General features: G+C 43.8%; 1 protein-coding gene across 4 annotated transcripts in view; it reads left to right on the top strand.

Annotated features, from left to right (window-relative positions):
- The window catches only part of INF2 (inverted formin 2), a 188,674-nt gene that overhangs the window by 101,426 nt on the left and 61,786 nt on the right, over positions 1–25,462 (top strand). For 3 of the 4 annotated variants that reach the window (XM_077466809.1, XM_077466808.1, XM_077466807.1), the window contains exons 4-10: positions 2,670–2,829; positions 12,236–12,269; positions 15,682–15,823; positions 19,090–19,231; positions 21,685–22,605; positions 23,543–23,685; positions 24,965–25,026. In XM_077466809.1, coding sequence (XP_077322935.1) covers positions 2,670–2,829; positions 12,236–12,269; positions 15,682–15,823; positions 19,090–19,231; positions 21,685–22,605; positions 23,543–23,685; positions 24,965–25,026 — 1,604 coding nt within the window. Of the gene's footprint in view, positions 1–2,669; positions 2,830–12,235; positions 12,274–15,681; positions 15,824–19,089; positions 19,232–21,684; positions 22,606–23,542; positions 23,686–24,964; positions 25,027–25,462 lie in introns of those variants that run through there. The other variant, XM_077466810.1, reaches the window with a different exon arrangement.

Here is a 25,462-nt window from a genome sequence, read left to right as displayed (position 1 = left end):
ATAATAACAAACTATTAAATTATAGGTGTTGGAATTTTCTTTCGTATTTGGCTGTTAGTCAACGTAGCAAATACAAATTTATCCATAGTTATGAGTTATCCGAAATAACGAATGCTGCATCTAAATAAATGGAACCGAACAAATAAATAATAATAATAATAATAACATAAATAATAATAATAAAAGGTTTAATTATTATTATTATTATTATTATTAATAAAAAATTACGTTCCATTCATTTAGATACGTATGGCATGCATTCTTTCTGATAATTCGTAAATTCGGATAAATTCGTATTCGTATTCCATTTAACAGTTCATAATAGTTAAAGTGGCTGTAAACCCTTACAAACCACTTTGACCTACAGGTAAGCCTAGATTAAGGCTTACCTGTAGGTCCAAGAAATATCTCCTAGACCTATATGGTTTAGGAGATATTTGCCCGAAAACGGGCACGGCTGTCTACGGCGCATGCGCCGTAGACAGCGGCGTGCAGGCGCACTGAGCGCGGCATTCTCCGTGACGGAGCTGCCGCGCGTGTCGGCTCCCGTGCGCAGGAGTGACGTCATTGCGGCTTCGCCAAATGACAGCAGCGGAGCTGCGAGAACCCACCAACAAGATGGATGCGGCGGACTACAGGGGACAGCGGTGACTTCGCTGGCTCCTGTGTCAGGTAAGTGAAACATAATGGGCTACTATGCAATGCGATGCGATGCGATGCATAGTAGTCCATTATGCTTTGCCTTTGCAGGGAATGAAAGAGGAAGTAAACCCATCAGGGTTTACTTCCTCTTTAAGTTATTAATAGTTATTATTTCAGATTTTATTTTTCGAATTTTCATTCTTATTTTCGTTTCCTATTTTCAGATTTTCGAATTTCCAGGTTTTCGGAGAAATCTGTTAAACGGATTTTTGTTAATTCCGATATTTACAAATTAGTCTAAATATGTTAAAAAAAAACGAATTTGGGAACTAAACGAATGTCTAGTAAATCAGGTAAACACCAGGAAGAGCCAACAGAGACAGTAGACTGTGCTACGCATATCACATGGATGAGAATAACTGTGGTCAACAAAGAAGCGTTGTAGGCCCACAAGATGGCCATGATGACAGTAGAAAAGAAGAAGCTGGTCGGCCGCACATCCAATAAAATCACATTTATTTAGACATATTCAAAAAAGACTCTCCACGCTACATTCAATGGAGCATAGCACTCCAGTTAACGCGTTTCACGCCAACATCCCTAGACTACCGCGAGAGTCTAAGCCTCTTCCAGCCCCCAACCCCCCCACCCCCCGGTGTCTGCTTGGAAACACACGGATCCCAGAGACAGCAGTAGGGAACCGGAAAGTGAAGCTTAATTTCCTGATTCCCTAACCGAAGATGGCGGCGGCAGCACCCGAGAGCCGAGCGACAGATCGGCTTTGGGTGCTGGCATCGCGGGCGCCCTGGACAGGTAAGTGTCCTTATTTTAAAAGTCAGCAGCTGCAGTATTTGTAGCTGCTGGCTTTTAGAAAAAAAATACATTTTTGGCGGAACTCCACTTTAAATCCACAAGGGCTTTTTTTTTTGCTTTTTTTTTTTTTTTTGCTTTTTTTTTTTACCCCTACTATTCCTTTATATTGGCTTTTAAAATGTACAAATACAGCAATTTAGAATTTGGATGAAAGGTTTAGCTAGGGTTGCCACCTGTCCGGGTCTTGAACCGTGTGTCCAGGTTTCAGACCGCCTGAAACCCAGACACATTATACAGAATGGACTGCAGTTCTCCAAGTAACTGAGCACCACAACCAAGTATATAGGTGTGTGTGTACGGGACAGTCCCTCGAAATCAGGGACAGTTGGGAGCTATGCAGTGACACTAATACAGTGGTGATCAGTGCTAAAAAAAAAAAGATGCACTGTCACTGTACTAAGGACATTGGCTGGGAAGGGGTTAACTGGGGCAATCAAAGGGTTAAATGTATGCCTAGGTTGTGCTTACTCACTGTGTGGAAAGTGCTTTGACTATTGGAAGACAAAGATCTGCAGAAACACAGGATCAAAGCCTTCCCTGCTGACAGAACAACAATCTGCCTTGTTTACATGGGCAGACTGGCGCTCTGCTTGTGTCCCGAACAATCGGTGGGTCCAATCACAGCGGGAGCGGGTTCGCCGGAGGCACGCGCGCGCAACCCAGACCCGGAAGTGTCAGATCGCGTACTAGGTATGTGATCTGGCACAGAGCGCCCCACACTGTCGCAGCAAATGTACGCGGGGGCGGTCACTAAGCGGTTAATCACACCTCTACGCATCTGCTAAGCCATGCATCCAAACACGTAGTGCCGTAGCGCCATGCGTTTCCATGTGGCGTGATTTCGCAAAAGGGTCGGGGGCTTCTTTAGGATGTTTCTCATACAGAGGGCTGTCCATCAAAACGAATGGGCTGCCCTACGCACGGCACGCGGAAAGATGCGCTCCATCGTACCTGCATGGTGTATACAGAGCCGCACACAGAGTATAAGCCCAAATTAATTATTATTTTGTGATTAAAAAATTCTGATCTCCTGTTGTATCTGATGTCCTTTTTAAATATTTTTTATCACTGGAAAGAAGGAAAAAATAAAATAAATGAAAATCCTTTTTAACATAATGATAGAGCTTCACAGAAGATTTCCTTTCCACTAACAGGCGGTGAAGAACCAGCAATATCGATTTAGTGTCATTATAAGCGAGCTTTCAGCCACGGATAATGTTCCCTACATGGTCACGCTGCTCAGCGTCATCAACGCCATCATCTTCGGAACGGAAGAGCTGAGGATTCGCGTGCAGCTGAGGAACGAAATTATAGGTAATAATTCTGCAAAAATAACGTTATTCATGCTTTCCCCCTCATTGGGAAATATATGGGATACGTATTTAATGTTGTCTTATACGGGGATAATGTTCACTGAGGTAAGATTAGAAGGAGAGAACCGCTCTGAGGCCCAAAGCCGAAAGAATTGGAGGTGTTCTCCTAATGCCGCGTACACACGATCGGAATTCCGGAAAAAGACCGATGAGAGCTTTTCGTCAGAAAATGTGACCGCGTGTATGCTCCATCGGAATTTAGCTGTCCGAATTTCTGCCAGACAAAAATCGATTAGCAGGTTCTCAATTTTCCAGACGGAAAAACGTTCTATCGGAAATTCTGATCGTGTGTATGCAATTCCGACACGCCGAAAATCACGCATGCTCAGATTCAACTACGAGACGGAAGCTATTGGCTACTGCCTATTGAACTTCCTTTTTTCTAGTGTTGTACGTCACCGCGATCGGAATTTGGAGTGACCGTGTGTAGGCAAGACAGCTTGAGTGGAGTTCCGTCGGGAAAACCATCAGAGCTTTTTTCCGACAAGAATTCCGATCGTGTGTACGCGGCATTAGAGGAACGTAAAGGTGAACTCCGGGCACCAAAGCATTTATTAAAAATATATAGTGTATTACCAAAAGTATTAGGACTTTAAACCTTTACACACGCATGAACTTTAGTGGCATCCCAGTCTAATGCCCTGTACGCACGATCAGATTTTTTTCCGACGGTTTTTGGCATACACACGGTCGCAACAAAGTTGTCGGAAAATCCAATCGTTCAGAAGGAGGTGACGTACAACACGTACGCCGGGACTATAAAGAGGGTAGTAGCCAATAGCTTTTGTTTCGTAATTTATTCTGAGCATGCGTGGCACTTTCTACACACGATCGGAATTTTAAACGATCGGATTTTGTTGTCGGAAAATTTTAGATCCGGCTCTCAAACTTTGTGTGTCAGAAATTCCGACGGAAAAAGTCAGATGGAGCCCACACACGATCGGATTTTCTGACAACAAGATCCGATCGCACATTTTCCGTCGGAAAGTCCGACCGTGTGTATTAGTCCGTAGGGTTCAATATTGAGTTGGCTCTGCCCTTTGCAGCTATAGCCGCTTCAACTCTTCTGGGAAGGCCGTCCACAAGGTTTAGGAGTGTCTATGGGAATGTTGGACCATTCTTCCAGAAGTGCATTTGTGAGGTCAGGCACTGATGTTGGACGCGCTGTGCGGGCGCTTTTAACCATTTTTTTCAGCCACTAATGGGGGTTAAAAGCGCCTGAAAAGTGCCGCTGAAACAGCAAAGCTTTACCTCTAACACCCACCCCCGCCCCAGTGTGAAAGTAGCCTAATGCCGCATACACACGATCGGAAATCCTGCCAGCAAAACTCTGATGAGAATGTTTTTGTCAGAAAATGCGATTGTGTGTATGCTCCATCGGTCCTTTGCTGGCGGAATTCCAGCCAGCAAATGATTGAGAGCAGGTTCTCTATTTTTCGGTCGGGAAAAGTTCCTATCAAAAAATGTGGTCATCTGTACAAATTCTTACGCATGCTCAGAAACAATTTGATGCATGCTCAGAAGCATTCAACTTCATTTTCTCAGCTTGTCGTGGTGTTGTACGTCACTGCGTCCTTGATGGTCGAAAGTTCAGAGAACTTTTTTGTGACCGTGTGTAGGCAAGCCATGTTTGAGCGGAATTCCGTCAGAAAAAAACATCCAAGTTTTTTCCAATGGAAAATCCGCTCGTGTGTGCGGGGCATAAGGCTCCATTCACACTTGTACGACTCCAAAGTTGCGCCGACTTTGGAGTGCAACTTTGACACAACTTTGGATGGGTGCAACTTGGATACGACTTTGTCTTTGACCAGTGATAATGGACAACTGTTGCACACAAGTTGCATTGTATAACATTCAGGTACAACTTTCATGCAACTTCTGAGAGTTAACATTGAAGTCTATGGCCCTCAAGTTGCATGAAAGTCGGACCAAAGTAGTTCTTGAACTACTTTGAAATCGCTGCAGCTTATCGCTCACATATATTAATGGCTATCATTGGAAAACATGGGGAATGACTTGTCATGCCACTTTGATGTTCAAAGTGGCATGACAAGTAGCACAAGTGTGAATGAAGCTTAACCCCCCTAGCGGTAATCCCGAGTCTGGCTCGGGTTAGGAATTTACTGATAGGAGCGGTAACCCCGAGCCAGACTTGGGATCGCATCGCTGGATGCAGGGAGGACACAGGGAGAGTTACTTACCTTGTCCCCTGGATCCAGCGATGTCCTCCACGCTGTGCGATCGAGCCGTCCTGCGCTCGATTCACACAGTGCTGAATGCCGCCGAGCTCCGTTCCCTGCGGCGTTACGGCGCACGGGAGCGGAGAACGGTGCCAAATTCAAAAAAGTAAAAAGACACAAAACACACACAGTACTGTAATCTTACAGATTATCGTGCTGTATTAAAAATAACACACACCCTTTGTCCCTAGTGGTCTGTGCAGTGCCCTGCATGCACTTTTATATTATAAATACTGTTTTTTCTGCCTGGAATTTGGAGATTGTCCATAGCAACCAAAACATGTCCCTTTTTCAGTGTTTTAGGATTTGATTACATATTAATAATTTTTATTATTCTTTATTATATTATAAACTTTATCATACCCGGGATGTCCGCTAGACTCTGGTTTGAAGAGATTTAAGAGAGTTATTCCTAAGAATTACAGGACTACAAAATAAAACGCCAAATTTCCATGCAAAATAATTGTACCGCTTTCAGCACCTAAAACCGGACTGAATCATACCGCCAGGGAGGTTAAGTTCTACATAAAATTTCACTACTGCTGACCTGAACACCAATGGGGGGGGTGGGGGGTTTAAAAAAAAGCACTGCCAATAACCAGTGATAAAGGGGGGGGGGGGGGGGGTTTAAATAACGCTGCCTCGTAATACCAGTGTAGAGCAAAATGGTTAACAGCACTGCCACCAATGCTTGTTTTTGGGGGTCACTAACACTATTGTTAGGGGCTAGTATTGGGGTCACTGATACTATTGTCGATGGTTATTGTTGTGCCCACTGGCACCAATGCTGGGGGTTATTATTGGGGTCACTGACATTATTGCTAGGGATTAGTATTAGGGTCACTGATACTATTGCTGAGGGTTATTATTGTGCCCACTGGCACCAATGCTGGGGGTTATTATTGCAATTACTGACATCAGTGCTGGAGGTTTTTTTGTTGCATCCACTAACATCTATTATGACTTCCTCTTTAGTGTTCATTGCAGTATGTTGCAAAAAATGCCCCAGGACCAAATGTTTAGGCCAGCCTTTCTCAACCAGGGTTCCGTGGACATATTTTTTCTTTTTTACTTATAATGGAGGTGATCAGTTTTTTTTTTCCGGACACTTCTGACATTTATACAGCGATCAGTGCTATAAAAATGCACTGATTACTGTGTAAATGTCACTGGTAGGGAAGGGGTTAACACTAATGGGGCTATCAAGGGGTTAAATGGGTTTCCTAGTTCGTGTTTCTAAAGGCCCACACACACAATCGGACTTTTTGACAACAAAATTAGCTATTTTAAGGCAACATCTACGCTCCATCGGACAAACTTTTTCGGTTTTCATCGGACTTTTGTCAACTTTCCGGCAACAACAGACCGATGGAGCAAAGTCCGATCGTGTGTACAAAAAACCATAGAACTTTTGTACAAAGTACAAACACGCATGCTCAGAACCAATGCAAAAGGTCAGACAACAATACAGAAGTTGACCAAAGGTGGTTGTAAAGAGCAGAAAAACCACGTGATTTGATGAAAGTTGGCTGAAAAAGTCCTGCCGTGTGTATGCAATACAAGTTCACGGCCAATGCTCTTTCTACAAAAATCCACGGGAAAGTTTGTACAACCTCCAATCGTGTGTATGAGGCTTAACTGAATGGTGATAGGACTGACTGGGGGAGGAGACATATCGCTGTTCCTACTTACTAGGAACAAACAATATGTCTCCTCTCCCCTGACAGAACAGGGATTTGTGTGTTTACACACACACAAATCCCCATGCTGGTTCTGATTGCGGGTGGCCAGCCAGCCACACACATCGGGTCCCTTGCTGTGCAGTGGGCGCACGCCTCCGGCAGCTCTTAAAGGGGACAACGAACCTATATGTTGTTCTGCCCAGCCGCGCATTCTGCCAACATATATAGGCATGAGCCGGTCGGCATGTGGTTAATGCGGCTTGCATTTTTGGGAGGCGTCTGTTGTCATGCAGGAGAAACTAGCAAAAAGGCAGCAGAAACGCATCAAAAGCACAAGCACTGCATTTTTTATGCATTCCCGTTGAAGTCTATGGGACAAAAAATGCAACCTGACCCTTTCCAAAAAATGCATTGGTGGAAACGCAGAGATGTGAACATGACCCATAGGAAGCCATGTTAGGCTCTGTTCACACCTATGCGTTTTTATTGCTTTTTTCAGAAACGCACTATGGTCCATTTAACATGGTTTCCTATGGGACACGTGCACATCTATGTTTTTTTTTTTTCAGCCGCTGAGTTTTTGGAAAGGGTCAGGGATAGGGTTGCCTCCATATCCCTTTTAAAACTGAACATATATTAATTACACAGCTTCTGTGGCTGATTAAGGTGGTAATTAAACTCACTTGGTGCCTTATCTGCATTAAATTAGCCTCAGAACCCCTGCAAGGCTTTGTTTCCACTACTGCGAGTTGTTGTGCGACTTGACAAATGTGACAAGTCAAAACTCCATGTATTTCAATGGTCCCCATTCGAATTGGTGCGACTCCAAAAAAGGGTTCTTGTACTACTTGTTCCGACTTCAGTGCAAATTGTTCTCCCACGGTTCTCACCAGTAGGGATGAGCTCCGGCGTGTTCGCATGCTCCACGTGCAGAGCCCGCCAGGAAGTCGGCGCAGAGCTGCACTAATCACAGGCAGCGAGATATTGCCTGATCTCTGCGCCCGTGCATCGGAGGAAGGTCTCACTGCCTGTGATTAGCTCAGCGCTGCGCCGACTTCCTGGCGGGCTCTGCCCGTGGACCATGCGAACACGCCTGAGCTCATCCTTACTCACCAGTCATATAACATTGCAACAAAAATCGCATTGCAAAGTCGCACTGTAAATCGTGCGACTTTTGGGGGTCGCAATAATGGAAACTGAGCCTAATTCATATGTGTTCGGGTTTAAGGCTTGTTTCACACCTATGGCATTTTTTGCGCTTTTTGCATTTCGCAGATTTTTTGCTCGACAGAACGTGTTCCATAGCAAACCATGCTAAATGAACTGTACTGCAAATCTGCAAAATGCACTAAAAATGCCATAGGTGTGAATCCAGCCTAAAGGGATGAAGTGGCAACCCCCATCAGGTTCAATAGACTTCAATGGAGAAGCTGCAGAAAAGCACGTAGTACGATTTTTGCAGCAATCAGCATTTTGCGTTTTTTATTTTTTATTTTTTTTAATCCACCCAACAACAAATTGGCCAAAAAAAGAAAAACGTGTCCAAAATGCACTGCAGAAACGCATCAAAAGCAAAATGCATAGGTGTAAACCCAGCCTTAAGGGCCGGTTCACACTGCGACGCGAGGCGAGGCGACACGGCTCGCCTCGCCTCGCTCCCGCAAGTCGCCCCCATTCTGTACAATGGAACCGTTCTGAGAGGAGCGACTCGAGTCGCTCCGACTCAGAAAAAAGGTTCCTGTACTACTTTGGGGCGACTTCGGGGGCGACTTGCATTGACTTCTATACAGAAGTCCTCTGCAAGTCGCCGCTGAGGTCCGTGCAGGTCGCGGTGAGGCAAGTCGGAGACGCCTCGCCGCGCATCGCTGTGTGAATCGGCCCTTACAGACTGTAGTGCATTTCTGCAAAACTGAATGCACTGAATGAAGCAATGTGTTGTATACCGTTTTGTCTCATAAATAAAAACATTTCAGAAAACGCACTGAAAAACGCATAGACGTGAACCAGGCCTAACAATATATTACAACATTTACAAAGCACAGCCCTCATTAAAGGGTTAAAATGCAATTTCCAAAACCTGGTTCACTTTAAAAATGAACTAAAGGCAAACATCGCCCTCTAGTGGAGGATGAAGGGTAAATGTCGAAACACAAGCATGTCAATCACTATGCACTTAATGATCACCTGCTGTACCAATCTCAGGATTCCTCCCTCACTCCCTCCAAGGAAAGCCATCAGCAGAGCACAACTGCCCCAAAAAAAATTAAAAATAAAACACTTTCTGCTTTAAAAGTTAACTTTGTACTAAAAAAGATAATATACCATCATGAGCTGATACCTGGAGTACAACTTTTGAAAGATTCATCCATACATGAGAACATTTCCCATCAAGCTTAAAGGTCACATGCTGTTTGCATTCTGTAACCTCAGCTCAGGTGAATTGGGTTGTATTGGTGGGGGGGTTGAAAGGCGGTTCTGGTGGTGCAGGTTGTCTCTGCTGTTCTAGGAGTAAAGATTTCACTGATGATCGATTGTTATTTATGTAACGAATACGTCCCCCATCGTGGCTGATTGATGAATCCAGGGACACGTAAAGTAACATTTTTGACGTATATATTTATTTGGCTGGGATTACTTGTAAATGTATAACTGGCTCTTATTTATAAATGTTGCGCCTGCGTGTAAAGGGACCTGCTTTATACACGGTACAAATAAGTATTTTTAATATTTGCTTGTAAATGCTATTCAGAAAAGCATTTATCAAGCCAGCTTTTTATTTTTACCTGCTCGGTAAATGTTTGCGGAATGTGTGTTTTTTTTTTTTTTTTTTTTTTTTTTTTTTTGTTTCTTTCATTTTGGAGAGAGTAATGTCCGGTACACACAATGAGCTTATGGGACGAATGATCCTCCCTTTTTTTTTTTTTGGAGAGAGTAATGTCCAGTACACACGATGAGATTATTGGACGAATGATTGTCCCTTTTTTTTTTTTTTTTTTTTTTTTTTTCATTTTGGAGAGAGTAATGTCCGGTACACACGATGAGATTATCGGACGAATGATCCTCCCTTTTTTTTCGTTTTTTTTTCATTTTGGAGAGAGTAATGTCTGGTACACACAATGAGCTTATCAGGCGAATGATCGTCCCCCCCCCCCCCCCCTTTTTTTTTTTTTTTTTTTGTTTCTTTCATTTTGGAGAGAGTAGTGTAAGAGAGTAATGTAATCACACAATGTGATTATCGGACGAATGATCCTCCCTTTTTTAATTTTTTTTCATTTATTTTTTTTCATTTTGGAGAGAGTAATGTCCGGTACACACAATGAGCTTATCAGACAAATGATCGTCCCTTTTTTTTTATTTTTATTTTTTTGTTTCTTTCATTTTGGAGAGAGTAATATCCGGTACACACAATGTGATTATCGGACGAACGATCCTCCCTTTTTTTATTTTTTTATTTATTTTTTCATTTTGGAGAGTACGAATATGTCTTTATCATGGTTGATTGATGAATCCAGGGACACGTAAAGTAAAATTTTTGACGTATATATTTATTTTGCTGGGATTACTTGTAAATATATAACTGGCTATTGTTTATAAATGTTGCGCCTGCGTGTAAAGGGACTTGCTTTATACACGGTACAAATAAGTATTTTTAATATTTGCTTGTAAAAGCTATTCAGAAAAATCATCAGATTCAGTAAAGCATTTATCAAGACAGATTTTTATTTTTTTAAACCCTGCAAGTAGCCACACCTGCTCATTAAATGTTTGCGGAATGTGTTTTTGTTATTTTTTTGTTTCTTTCATTTTGGAGAGAGTAATATCCGGTACACACAATGTGATTATCGGACGAATCATTGTCCCTTATTTATTTTTTATTTTTTTTGATTTTGGAGAGAGTAATCTCCGGTACACACAATGAGCTTAACGGACGAATGATCGTCCCTTTTTTTAAATTTTTTATTTTATTTTGGAGAGTACGAATATGTCTTTATCATGGCTGATTGATGAATCCAGGGACACATAAAGTAAAATTTTTGACGCATATATTTATTTTGCTGGGATTACTTGTAAATATATAACTGGCTATTATTTATAAATGTTGCGCCTGCGTGTAAAGGGACTTGCTTTATACACGGTACAAATAAGTATTTTTAATATTTGCTTGTAAATGCTATTCAGAAAAATCATCAGATTCAGTAAAGCATTTATCAAGCCAGCTTTTTTTTAAATTTTTTTTAAACCCTGCAAGTAGTCACACCTGCTCAGTAAATGTTTGCGGAATGTGTTTTTTATTTTATTTTTTTATTTTAATTTTTTTTGTTTCTTTCTTTTTGGAGAGAGTAATGTCTGGTACACACAATGAGCTTATCGGACGAATGATCATCCCCCTTTTTTTTTTTTTTTTTTGTTTCTTTCATTTTGGAGAGAGTAATGTCCGGTACACACGATGAGATTATCGGACAAATGATTGTCCCTTTTTTAAATTAATTTTTTTTTTTTTCATTTTGGAGAGAGTAATGTTCGGTACACACGATGAGATTATCGGACAAATGATTGTCCCTTTTTTTTATTTTTTTTTTCATTTTGGAGAGAGTAATGTCCGGTACACACAATAAGTTTATCGGACAAATTATCGTTTTTTTTTTTTTTTTTATGCTAATCTCAGATCGAATCTGATGGGTTTACTAAAGTCACGAAAATTTCCGTACAACAGAATAAAAAGTCAGAAATTATGTCATGTGTTATAATGCATTTTTGATTGACAGCTGTACCGATTAGCGGAAAATCGTACAATCTGGCATGGTGCGAAAAAGAATTGCCCAATCAAATGATATCAGATGAAATGTTCTGATCAGCTCTCGAAAAAGATTTGTACTAAGGATCAGATTATCCTACGATTGCTTTGAAATTGGTAATTTTTTGTATGATTTTCTGATGGTGTGTACCGGGCATAAGGGTTGTTTTTTTTTTTTTAGTTTTTGTGCCATTGGGGAGATTTCCCTTAGTTTCAATCTCATAGTCAAAACAGGAAGTGAGAGGAAATTCTTCATAAGTGAAAAAAAATGCTTTAAAATTTGGCAATTTTCTTTTATTGCTGGTTATAACTTTGCCGGGACCGCTGGTGAAGGTGAATCTTTCTAATGAGGGCAAAGACGGCAATAATAACCCTCCTTCACTCGATCCAAAACAAAGGCCTCATGCACACTTGAGCTAAAAGGTTCTGCTGTTACCGGCATTTTTTCTTTTTTTTTCTTTCTCCCTCCATGGTCGCTAAGGATGAGCTCAGGCAATACAGAGAGTCCTCTTGTAAGAGCAGTCACCTATGTCTGGGAGGGATTACTGTAGGACTTGCTGCTGATCATAAGTGTTATATAAATAATAAAGTATATTTGCAAAGAAGGAACTAATCTCTGTACTTTTTCAGGTCTTCAGCTGCTGGATGTGTTGACAAAATTAAGGTAAAACAATTTTTCAAATAAATGCTTATTACAAATGTTTCTAAACTTCCTTTTTTTGTTTTTGGCTAACGTAAAAGTGTTCAACTTACGGCCACCCTGTCACTAGCTGAATACTTACCTGTTCTAGGTGCTGTTATCCTACATTTCCAGGAGTGTTGGAAAGCATGTCCCCAGCCAGGGCTGCTGTTGGAAATCTTGGGGGGGCCCCATACATGGGGTTGCCACCTTTTCTTCAAGCCAAACCCGAACACTTTTGCAACACAGGAATTTTTTTAAATGTATTTTTTTGCTGTAAACACTATAGGATTATAAAAGACCTGGGATACATTTGGGTGCCCCAAAGAGAGTAGTAATGTAACGCACAGAGTGCGCCTGGGCACACAGTGGCTGTGGCCAAATCACTCAGCCACAGCTTGGTCTGAATAATGTGTCCGGGTTTCAGGTGGACTGAAACCCGAACACATGATTCAAAACCCGAACTGTCCAGGTGAATCCTGGACAGGTGGCAACCCTACCCATACAGCCTACCTGCCAGGGCCTCCTTCCACCATTCAAAAGTGATCAAGGGCATAGATTTATCAGTCCTTTTTTTTCTCTGTAGCCTCAGCTGCACAGATGAATGAAGGCTTCCCACTCATTCACAAACCTGAAGCATATTAAACACAGTGAATTATGCTTCTGCAATGAATGGACACAGGAGTGATTGGTATGAATCGCTCACTGTGTTCATTCAGGGCAGGAAGTGGCCAGTAAATGACATATTTACTGGCCTCTTCACCTGCTCTGTGTCTTGAAACATCACCCTGTGTGCCCGCAGAAGCTTCCGGCGGGAGAGAAAAGGAGGAAGCTGGCAATGCTGTGGGAGAAAGGGGCATACAGGGGGGCCCAGACAGATGGAAGGAGTGCATGTGCTAGAACCAATCTCTCTGCAGCCGGAGAGGGAAAGAAGAGGAAAAGTTTGTAGCACTGCAGTGGGAGACAGAAGGGGATTGGTGTCTGCAATAAGACAATACAACCAGCCTGCCTCCTCAACATGTGCCTGGGCTCCTCTTTTGAGCTGATGGGGCCCGGGCCCAGTACAGGAGGGCTGGTTGTATTGCCTTATTAGCGGTCCTGTTCCCAGCTGCTCACCATGGTTCTTTCCACTGTCCACCTCATCATTGCAGCACAGAATAGTGACATGAGGCTTTGGCGGAAGAAACCACAACTGCCAGCGGGTCGCAAGCTGCCCAACATACCCTGAAGCATCAGATAGCGGTGTCTGTAATACTGGCCATAGACGGTTCAAATTTCGCCTGGTTCAACAGGGACTGACTAAGATTTGAACCATGTATGGGCAGGCTGAACGTACCCAAGTTGATCGATCAACTTGGGTACAACCAGCCTGTTGGATTTTAAATGCAATTATTGTTAGCGGCTATTATATCTTCCCACAGTAATCACTGGCAGGAGAACACAATGGCTCAGCTGGAGGTATGTAGTTTGTTGATGGGGGAACCGCAGGTTTTTTCTTTCCTGTAACCCATGGTTGCGGGAAAGAAATTTGCTCTGTCTATGGCCAGTTTAACCCTTGCTAAGATTTACTTTACCGCCCCTTAGGGAGGCAAGTATTCAGCCTATTCTTTTACATGGTGCCCCTTTGCAGTTTATGTAGGATATCGACCTTGTTGTTTTAAAGGAAATCAGTCCCATTGGGGTCAAAAGGAAGGGGCAGGAGCAGGTATGCCAGAGTGTGACTATGAAGGCTATGGTCACTGTTCGCATAATGTTATGAGCTCCTAGAGTTTTAGGGTTCTGAATGATATTTAGTATGTGAGGGGTCATGTATGACATGTATTAGTACTAATAACTTGTTCTGCATGTGTTATTAACCCTGCCACACAATCAGATTGCTATATTGAATCTCTTTTCTGCTGCTTGGATCTTGTGCTGTGTAAAAAGGCTAATGCTTGGGTACACGGGAAAAGTTTTTCTTGTTCAACCCAGTGGGCTGAACGAAAAAAAAGCTTAAAGATCTTAGTGTAGCAATCTCCCCGCGGACTGACCATTTGGCTACTTGGGCACTGCCCTTGGGCCCCATCAGGGTTGCCATCCTCAGTAAAACCAGGGAGAGTATGTAAAAATCTGTGTTTATTTTTTTCTACTCTCTGAAATGTCCCTTACCGACATCCTTTTGGTCTAAAAATCCAGAGATTATAGCTGCCCCACCTCTCCAGTACCTTCTCAGCCAATAGAAACATGTCTGTGTATACTGTGTGATTGTATACTGTGTGGCCCCATAATCTCCTATTGCCTGGGGGCCCCATGAGTTGTCAGTCCGCCCCTGCCACTGAGCTTTTGTGTTCTGACAGAGGACCCGTCTCCCCACTGCCAGAACACAGCAGTCAGCCATTGGCTTGCAAGCGCTGATCAGATGCTGGTTTTCCAGCATGTTTGTTCAACAGAAGACTGGCTTCTGTCAGACGAGGAGCTGTACACAGGGGGCAGAGAGTCAGCCGGTGACTACCCAATTGACCTTTTTCAGTCCGTGTGTCCTTCTCTTAAGCTTTGGCTGGAGTCATCTATTTTCCTTGTCTATTAACTCTGAAGTAAGCCACATTAAAGTGGTTGTAAATCCTTACAAACCACTTTGACCTACAGGTAAGCCTAGATTAAGGCTTACCTGTAGGTCCAAGAAATATCTCCTAAACCTACACGGTTTAGGAGATATTTGCCGAAAGACAGGCACCGATGTCTACGGCGCATGCGCCGTAGACAGCGGCGCGCAGGCGCACTGAGTGCGCCGCTGTCAACGGCGATATGCCGCGAGTGGCGGCTCCCGTGCTCATGCGCGGGAGTCACGTCATCGCGGCTTCGCCGAATGACCCAACCAGAAGATGGATGCTCTGGACTACAGGGGACAGCGGTGACTTTGCTGGCTCCCGTGTCAGGTAAGTGACACATAATAGACTACTATGCGATGCGATGCATAGTAGTCCATTATGCTTTACCTTTGCAGGGAATTAAAGAGGAAGTAAACCCATCAGGGTTTACTTCCTCTTTAAGTGGACCATCCAACTATAACCAATGTATCAATTTTTGATGGAGTCTGCCAAGCTGGTTTCTTGTACAACTCAGGGACTCACAGCAGGTGGAAGATAAATTCCAAATTCTGACAAAACCTCCTTTTGCCGTTATTTCCCTTTACAGCAAAGAAATCTTGCCACCTTAAAGCTATTGTGCAACTTGGCCAAGTAGCATTGGCTATAACCTGAAAAATCTGTTTTGTCTAAGCAGCGTCTTTTAATAATGGCATAGTAGATTTTACATTAATCCCATCCACCATATCTTCTCATTTACTGATCAGAGGTCTTCAGTTCTATAATTGTTATTGATGTTGCCTAATTTTAGATCTGTTTTCTTTGTCATTCAGAGATTTGGAGGATGAAGACTTGTTAGTGCAAGTCTATGTCTTTGAAGAAGCCAAGTCAGAAGATGATGAAGATCTTCTCAAGCTATATGGAGGAATTGATATGAACAATCATCAAGAGGTCTTCTCCACACTCTTCAACAAAGTATGCTTCCGCATTCATTTACATGAAAGGCAACTCCTGCAAAGATATAGAAATCTGCTTGTGTATTCCCAATACAATCGGAAAATATATTTCAGTTGCACTGGTTGTATGACTAGCTGTTACATGCCATGTGCAAGTTGAGGTCCAGCTTACAATGTGTTTACTCTGTAAATTGATGACTTAGACTAGGGGTCTCCAAATTTTCTAAACAAAGGGCCAGTTTACTGTCCTTCAAACTTTAGAGGGGCTGGGCTGTTGCCAGTGGGAGTAGAGAATGTCCTGGCATAATTGGGAGTAAACCATGCCCCATCTTTCTATGGGGAGGAATAGTGGCCCATCATTGGTGTCAGTGGGAGAAATGGTACCCCATCATTGGTGTGAGTGGGAGGAATTGTGCCCCATTGATGGGGCACGATTCCTTCCACTGACACCATAGATGGGGCACGATTCCTTCCACTGACACCATAGATGGGGCACGATTCCTTCCACTGACACCATAGATGGGGCACGATTCCTTCCACTGACACCATAGATGGGGCACGATTCCTTCCACTGACACCATAGATGGGGCACGATTCCTTCCACTGACACCATAGATGGGGCACGATTCCTTCCACTGACACCATAGATGGGGCACGATTCCTTCCACTGACACCATAGATGGGGCACGATTCCTTCCACTGACACCATTGATGGGGCACGATTCCTTCCACTGACACCATTGATGGGGCACGATTCCTTCCACTGACACCATTGATGGGGCACGATTCCTTCCACTGACACCATAGATGGGGCACGATTCCTTCCACTGACACCATAGATGGGGCACGATTCCTTCCACTGACACCATAGATGGGGCACGATTCCTTCCACTGACACCATAGATGGGGCACGATTCCTTCCACTGACACCATAGATGGGGCACGATTCCTTCCACTGACACCATAGATGGGGCACGATTCCTTCCACTGACACCATAGATGGGGCACGATTCCTTCCACTGACACCATAGATGGGGCACGATTCCTTCCACTGACACCATAGATGGGGCACGATTCCTTCCACTGACACCATAGATGGGGCACGATTCCTTCCACTGACACCATAGATGGGGCACGATTCCTTCCACTGACACCATAGATGGGGCACGATTCCTTCCACTGACACCATAGATGGGGCACGATTCCTTCCACTGACACCATAGATGGGGCACGATTCCTTCCACTGACACCATAGATGGGGCACGATTCCTTCCACTGACACCATAGATGGGGCACGATTCCTTCCACTGACACCATAGATGGGGCACGATTCCTTCCACTGACACCATAGATGGGGCACGATTCCTTCCACTGACACCATAGATGGGGCACGATTCCTTCCACTGACACCATAGATGGGGCACGATTCCTTCCACTGACACCATAGATGGGGCACGATTCCTTCCACTGACACCATAGATGGGGCACGATTCCTTCCACTGACACCATAGATGGGGCACGATTCCTTCCACTGACACCATAGATGGGGCACGATTCCTTCCACTGACACCATAGATGGGGCACGATTCCTTCCACTGACACCATAGATGGGGCACGATTCCTTCCACTGACACCATAGATGGGGCACGATTCCTTCCACTGACACCATAGATGGGGCACGATTCCTTCCACTGACACCATAGATGGGGCACGATTCCTTCCACTGACACCATAGATGGGGCACGATTCCTTCCACTGACACCATAGATGGGGCACGATTCCTTCCACTGACACCATAGATGGGGCACGATTCCTTCCACTGACACCATAGATGGGGCACGATTCCTTCCACTGACACCATTGATGGGGCACGATTCCTTCCACTGACACCATTGATGGGGCACGATTCCTTCCACTGACACCATTGATGGGGCACGATTCCTTCCACTGACACCATTGATGGGGCACGATTCCTTCCACTGACACCATTGATGGGGCACGATTCCTTCCACTGACACCATTGATGGGGCACGATTCCTTCCACTGACACCATTGATGGGGCACGATTCCTTCCACTGACACCATTGATGGGGCACGATTCCTTCCACTGACACCATTGATGGGGCACGATTCCTTCCACTGACACCATTGATGGGGCACGATTCCTTCCACTGACACCATTGATGGGGCACGATTCCTTCCACTGACACCATAGATGGGGCACGATTCCTTCCATCGGCACTACCATTTGTGTCAGTGGGAGGAATAGTGCCCCATTGTTTGTGTCAGTAGGAGGAATTGAATGGCAGGAACTATGCCCCATGGTGGCTGATAGTGGGGGGAGTAATGTCTTAAGGGGCAGATAAAAGCAAGCAAAGGCCTGCAATTTGGAGACCAGTAACTTTAATAGAAGAGTATGAGATTTCTTAGTGAGCGTATCAACATCACACATAGGAAGCAGGTGGTTGAGTAATGGGCAATACTACTTCAAATTGCCCCCCCCCCCCCTGTATTCCACAGCCATATAACACAGCAGGTGTGAATGAGTATGCATTCTATTTTTCAAACCGTGCGGCAAGTCAACAGTTCCTACATTTGTGCTTTTAAATGTTTTAAATTGTTTAGCTGGAGTTGTCTGTTAACTTATTGTAGATGTATCTATTACCCTGCTTCTTCCTCTGCACCATGCAACTCTTGTGCTCCCCTTTGTCTTAAGTCCAAGGCTATACAGTATAACAGTGGTTCTCAACCACCAGGCTGTGGCCTCTCTCCTTCCGGGCCTCAAGTCAGCTACAGATCCTGTTATAGTGCCACCCATCCTGCCATAGTGGGCCCCAGTGCCCCTAAATCTCTTTCAGTGCCCCTGATCCCCTAAGAGCCCACAACCCCCACAGTGCTTCTAAACCTCCCACAATGCCCCCTAGCTTGCTGCAGATCCTCCAGCCCTCTATAGTTCCTCCAACTTCCAACAGTGTCTGCAGTCCCTTTAAGCTGCTATTACAAAGTCCCCACCACCTAAAGTGATCTCAAGCCCCCTTCAGAGACACATTCCCCACAGTTGTCCCCCTAACCCTCTTTACAACTCCCATTCCCCACAATGACATATAGCCCCATCTAGAGCCTTCCACAAATTGTAATACTAATTTTGTAATCCCATACTTAATATTGTGTGAGTATAAAGGGGTTGCAAGCCCAAATGTACAATGGTTTTACCCAAATGTAGACTGTTTATCTTTATTATATTGTGTGTTACAATCCATTCCTTTCTTTTTTTGTATCTTTCAGATCAGCTGTTCACCGCTATCGACCCAGCTCCTTTTTATTCTGCAGGGCCTGTTGCAGTTTGATGTCAATCATCCTTCAAGTGCCCTTCTCTGGGAGGCCCTGGAGCTCGTGGTGAACAGAGCTGTACTGCTTGCAGATGACTGTAGGTAACATAAAGACCAACCGCCATACAGCATTTAAACATTTTTTGCTGCTTGGGGTCTACTGTGGAATTCTTCACCCTTCTCCCAAGGACCTGTGGCTGCAAATAACCCCCCAACAAAGCCTGTGACTAAATATTACCAAGCATATCTGTCATCATTAATGAATGTGCACCTCCAAGTTTCATGAACTTAGGATGGATGAAGTAAAGCTGTAACCAAGACCATGTGCGTAGTCTCTATTTTTCAATTTGCTATTATGCAAATTTTGGTGACATGGTTACATAATTAGGTTGAATAAAGACACCAGTCCATCCTGAGTGAGTGTCTATAATTGTCCCTATCCCTGTACAGTGCACACTCACATTGGTCCCTACCCTGAAGGAGCCCACAATCCAAGGTCCCCATTCATATACTAGGGCCAATTTTGGACAGAGGCCAATTAGCCTACCTGCATGTCTTTGGAGTGTGGGAGGAAACCGGAGGAAACCCATGCAGGCACAGGGAGAACATGCAAACTCCAGGCAGGTAGTGTCGTGGTTGGGATTTGAACCAGTGACCCTTTTTACTGCTAGGCAAGAGTGCTAACTACTACACCACTGTGCCGCCAAAGGTTGTCTCCCTATTGAGCATAGCTGCATGAAAGGTGAACTTAGTTGCAGTTTTACTTAAACTGCTTTTTAGGTACCCAAAGGGGGTTAACCTACAGTGGGTGAATGTGGTACTGCTGCAGTAGGGGAGTACTTAAACTGTCCTTGTTTAAATTCAGGTCAAACTGATCCCAATTTCATATTGGGAAATGTGGGAGCCGATTAACTTTCCAGAACTTTTATTTTTTTATCGTTCCTACTCTATATAGCAAGTCGCTGACCAAAACACATATGCAGAGCAGGAGTCCAAACTTGGTAAAATCAGAATATGAATCATTGGGGGCAGCTCCATTAGTATTGTTAGAAATGGATGTTTAGCTGAAGGTGATGGAGACCCATAGGATGCTAACCTTCCTTATAGAATTTCAGCTACTCCAGTAGTAGAGGTCCTTCGAGACTCCTAACAAGCACTGAGTGGGCAAGCAGAATATGGGGTCTGTTATTTCTATATTATGTAGATAGAGGAGCAGGTGAGAAACCATGAAGAAAAGGAGAATTCACATGGAATTAAGGTATAAACTGGAAATATTGTAAGATACAACTGTTAGCCCTTGTACACACTGTCGGACATTCTGACAACCAAATCCGTTGGATTTTGTTCGAAACTGTTGCATACACACGGTCGGACAAAGTTGTCGGAAAATCCGATTGTACATAACGTGATGACGTTATTTCGTTACGACGGGACTACGTTCAGGCTAGTAGCCAATAGCTTTGGTCTAGGAATTTGATTTGAGCATGCGTGGCACTTTGTCCGTCGGAGTAGGCCACACATGATCGGAGTATGTCCGATCGGAGCATTTTGTCGGAAAATTTTACGGACAAGTTGGAAAACTTGGTTAGTCGGATTATCCGACAAAATGGTCCGATAGGACACATTCCGTCGGCATCTCCAACCGTGTGTACAAGGGCTAAAAGTCAATATAGGCGTGTAATAAATTGTAATGTGAAATCTATGAAAAAAATGAATTTATATTAAAAAAAAAAAAAACATGAAGAATGGTCAGTGAAGGGGTGAAAATGGGTAATTGTTACCTCCTGGGCAAGAATTAGTTGTAGTTTTGTCAGTGAAATGATAAAGCAATAACGTGTCGTTGGTTACTGCCACAGATGATACCTTTTGTGTAAAAGTATAAATAATGGTTTTTCTGCCCATTTAGTGGTAGCTCCTTTTTCCAGTTGTTTATTATCATATACTGTATATTATAAATTTTAGATTATTATATATTTTTAACTGCTTCAGGTCCACCCTATAGCCGTTTTATTGCTACAGGGTGGCACCTGTACGCCAGATCATGTGTATATGTACATGATTCAACACTTCCGGGTAGGGGGGCCGCGAAGGCACGCCGCTGGCAGCTCGCTTCTGCTGAGATTACACACAGCGGAAGCTGAGCAATGTCCCCCCGGCACCCGCCAATCGTCGCAGAACTGCAATCTGTAAACAAGGGAGATCACCGTTCTGACAGGAGGGAAGGGGTGGCATTTGTGTCCCTGCAAAGCAGGGAATAAATTCCATCTCTCAAAAAATGACATACTTTTTATTTGGTTACAGTGATGCATAACTGCTTAATTGTCAGTTAAAGTAATGCAGTGCCAAATCGCAAAAAATGGCCTTGGTCATGCGGGGGGGGGGGATGGAGGTGAATCTTCCAAAGGTGAAGTGGTTAATTAAAATAATAAAAATATATATGTATGTGTGTGTATATATATATATATATATATATATATATATATATATATATATATATATATATAATGTATGTATGTGTATATATATTATTTATATTTTATTTTTTTGACAGGTAAAGATAGCACCCTTGAGGGAGTTATGGATAGGCTCTTAACGTCAAAAAAACACCCAAGTAAACAGAAGAGCCAAGACAAAAAAGCTGAGAAAGTTCATGTAAGCATACAAACGGACAAACCTACGTATGAATCCAGCAAAGAAGGAATGAACAGTCTATCTCTAGCAGATGCATTGCTTGAACACCCAGGGGATGTTCAGAAGGTACTGGTTGGAAAGCCTTCTCCACATATTCCTATAGCTGGAAGTTCACCTGCCCCTCTTCCATCCCTTGGTGCTGATACTCCATCACCGCCTCCACCTCCCCCTCCTCCCCCATGTGAGATGTCCTCTTCTTTCCCTGGTATGAACTCATTTCCTTCTCCACCTCCTCCACTTACAGGAGTTATTTCTCCTCCTCCACCGCCTCCTCTTCCTCTACATGGCACAGGGTGCATTGCACCTTCTTCATTTCCTAACATTCCACCACCTCCCCCTCTTCCTGGCTTGGGAGGCATTCCCCCACCACCGCCGCCTCCATTATCTGGCATGGGAGGCATCCCCCCACCACCACCTCCCCCATTTCCCGGCATGGGGGGCATCCCACCACCTCCCCCATTTCCCGGCATGGGGGGCATCCCACCACCTCCCCCATTTCCAGGCATGGGGGGCATCCCACCACCTCCCCCATTTCCCGGCATGGGAGGCATCCCACCACCTCCCCCATTTCCAGGCATGGGAGGCATCCCACCACCTCCTCCATTTCCCGGCATGGGACCTCCACCACCACCCCCTCCAGGAGGCTTCAGTGACGAAGTTGTAGTTGCCCGTGTGGATTATACTTTGGGATCCTTCAAACCAGCTTGCTTCAAGGTCAACAGGCCGACAATAAAAATGAAGAAACTGAATTGGCAGAAATTGCCTCCTAACGTTGCCAAAGGTAAGACCTTTTAAAAAGTTCCAGGCCTTCAAATTGATACAAGTACTATATCTAGTTGTGTGTGTATATAGCAATGTGGAAGAGTGCAACTTTATTCCTGTATGATCCAAACTGATTTTTACAGTTTTTTTTTTATCTGATGATGATGATGAAATTGTTAAAATGTATCTCCATCCAAAACTTTGTCTTTGTTTTGGTGGTATTTAGAAGGATTAGAACTCCTGTTAATGGCAGCAGAAAAACGCCAGGTCTCCTGCTCTGTCAGACAGGGCTGTGCTATGTAGCATGGCATGTAAAATGGCTTCATGTTATGTATCTCAACTGTGTATCTAGCTGTTTGCCTTTATAGTTTTCAAAAAATTAATTCCATAATCACTACTAGTTGCTCCTGATAAGGCAGCACTGTGGAAGTGTCTCCAGTTTTTCCTCTCTATAGGTGTAACATGAACGGCATCCAGAAGTGCTGGATGGCACAGATACAAAAGGGCCATCGGATTGTGTCTTCACATCTAAGCCCGTCTAGCGTTTAGGACCAGTTTAAGATCTTAAGCAAAAAACCAGCGACTATCAACCAGTTTTAGGCTTCACACTATTGCAAACTGGATGCGAGTTCTCCCGCATCCAATTCCCATGACGGGAGAGTGTGACTAGCTCTGAATGGAGCCGGTTCACACATCTCCGGGGCAGCCGCGGAGCCTACAGTAGAAGAGTCATGGGTGTCTTTGGCACCGTTTCGGATCCGAAGTCAGCCAAAGATTCTGACCTAATTCGGACCTGAAACGGTGAATGGAGACGCACCGGACCCCCTGCTATGCCCAATGGCTGCTCATAGTGTGAACCCAGCCTCGGTCTTTGATCAATCCCGAGCAGGCAGACCAGCAAAAGAGGTTGTTTGTTTGTTATGCATTATTGCACTTTTCTGTAATCTCTCTTCTAGATGGACAGTCGATGTGGTCTTCAGTAAGCAGCTCTGAAGAAACTTTGGAACCCAATTATTCTAGCATTGAGCAGCTGTTTTGTCTTCCACAAGCCAAAGAAAAAGATAAAGAATCTACGCTGACAAAAAAGCCACCTAAAGAGGTATGATTTTTAGGGTACATCCCAACCACTTCCAAAAGTATGCTGAATAAAGGAGTCTAAAGGCCCATACACACGATCAGACTTTTTGACAACAAACATGCAAATTAGCTGTTTTGGAGCAACATCCGACTGTGTGTACGCTCCATCGGACAAACTTTTTTGGTTTTCATCGGACTTTTGTTGGCTGTGCGAACGGACAAACTTTCTGGCAACAAAAGTCCGATGGAGCAAAGTCTGATCGTGTGTACAGAAAACCATCGGACTTTTGTACAAAGTGCAAACAGGCATGCTCAGAATCAATGCAAAAGATCAGACAACAATACAGAAGTTGACCAAAGGTGGCGGTAAAGAGCAGAAAAACCACGTGGTTTGGTGAAAGTTGGCTGAAAAAGTCCTGCTGTGTGTATGCAATACAAGTTCAGGGCCGACGCCCTTTGTACAAAAATCCAAAGGAAAGTTTGTACAAAGTCCTATCGTGTGTATGAGGCTTAACACTATTCTTAAAAACATTCCCTCCCCTTCCCCCTACCTATCCAGTATACAAGGATCCTATTTTTAGTCTAGTCCATGTAATTCCACAGTCTGCACCCCTGTCGGTCCTTGTACACACGGTCAGAGTTTCCGACAACCAAATCTGCCGGAAGAGGTCCGGGAGTGATGTTGCATACACACGGTTGGACTAAGTTGTCGGAAAATCCAATTGTACATAACGTGATGACGTTATTTCGTTACGACGGGACTACGTTCAGGCTAGTAGCCAATAGCTTTGGTCTAGGAATTTGATCTGAGCATGCGTGGCACTTTGTCCGTCGGAGTAGGCTACACATGATCGGAGTATGTCCGATCGGAGCATTTTGTCTGAAAATTTTACCGGCAAGTTAGAAAAGTTGGTCCGTCGGATATTCCGATGGAAACAGTCCGATGGAGACCACACACAGTCGAAATATCTGACAAAACGGATAGGACACATTCAAGGTGTGTACAAGGGCTAAAAGGTGAGCACTTGACAATGGCTGTGAATTTCAGGAGCCATGACATCACTCATAGGCTACCATGGCCCGGCCTTTGTCTGTGTTCTCTCCTCTCCCCTGCTGCAGCAGTTCACTACAGGGGAGCCAGAGCTGCATGATCATATGAATGGACCGGAGCGGATTAAAAATAGGTAAGTACACAGACCTTTTAATACAGGTTATGCAGGATAGGTAGGAAGAGGGGGCGGGAATATTTTTAAAGAATAGTTAGGCTTTCCTTTTGACTTTTATTTATTTATTTTACACAGATTTCCTTTTTGGATGCCAAAAAAAATATGAATTTGAACATATTTTTAAAGCAGTTTAAAAGGTAAGCTTTTACATTTGATTTCATTGCTTACATCTCATTACAGTTAAAGAATGTTTAAGATGGCTCTCTGTGGCCATTAATTGTCCTTTTGATAGACACCTTTAAGATCTGAGTCATGTCTTCCAAACCTCTGTAGAGCATGTAGTACAAGTAATGGTGGACAATGGGGTTTTCACTTCTATACTTTCCACTGGAAGCTGGTGAAAAATCTGTACTGAAACAAATATGAATGAATGAATAATTGAATGAATTAAATACTTGTATAGCGCACAATGCGAACTGAATCGCCTCTAGGCGCTATTTCTGGAATCCTAAAGTCCTCTTTGCAGAGATGGATTACCTCTCTCTCACCCATTCAAAAACTTTAAAGAATCCGTCAGAATCTTTATTCTGCTCACCCAAGTCTGCCATCCATGCCTTGCTAACCCCTATTCCA

This window comes from Lithobates pipiens, unplaced genomic scaffold, assembly GCF_037356315.1.
Source record: "Lithobates pipiens isolate NorthernLeopardFrog02 unplaced genomic scaffold, aLitPip1_a1.2 Scaffold_37, whole genome shotgun sequence".
In the NCBI taxonomy this organism is placed as follows: Eukaryota; Metazoa; Chordata; class Amphibia; order Anura; family Ranidae; genus Lithobates; species Lithobates pipiens.
Note: the sequence above shows the minus strand (reverse complement) of the source record. Positions and strands in the feature narration are given on the sequence as shown.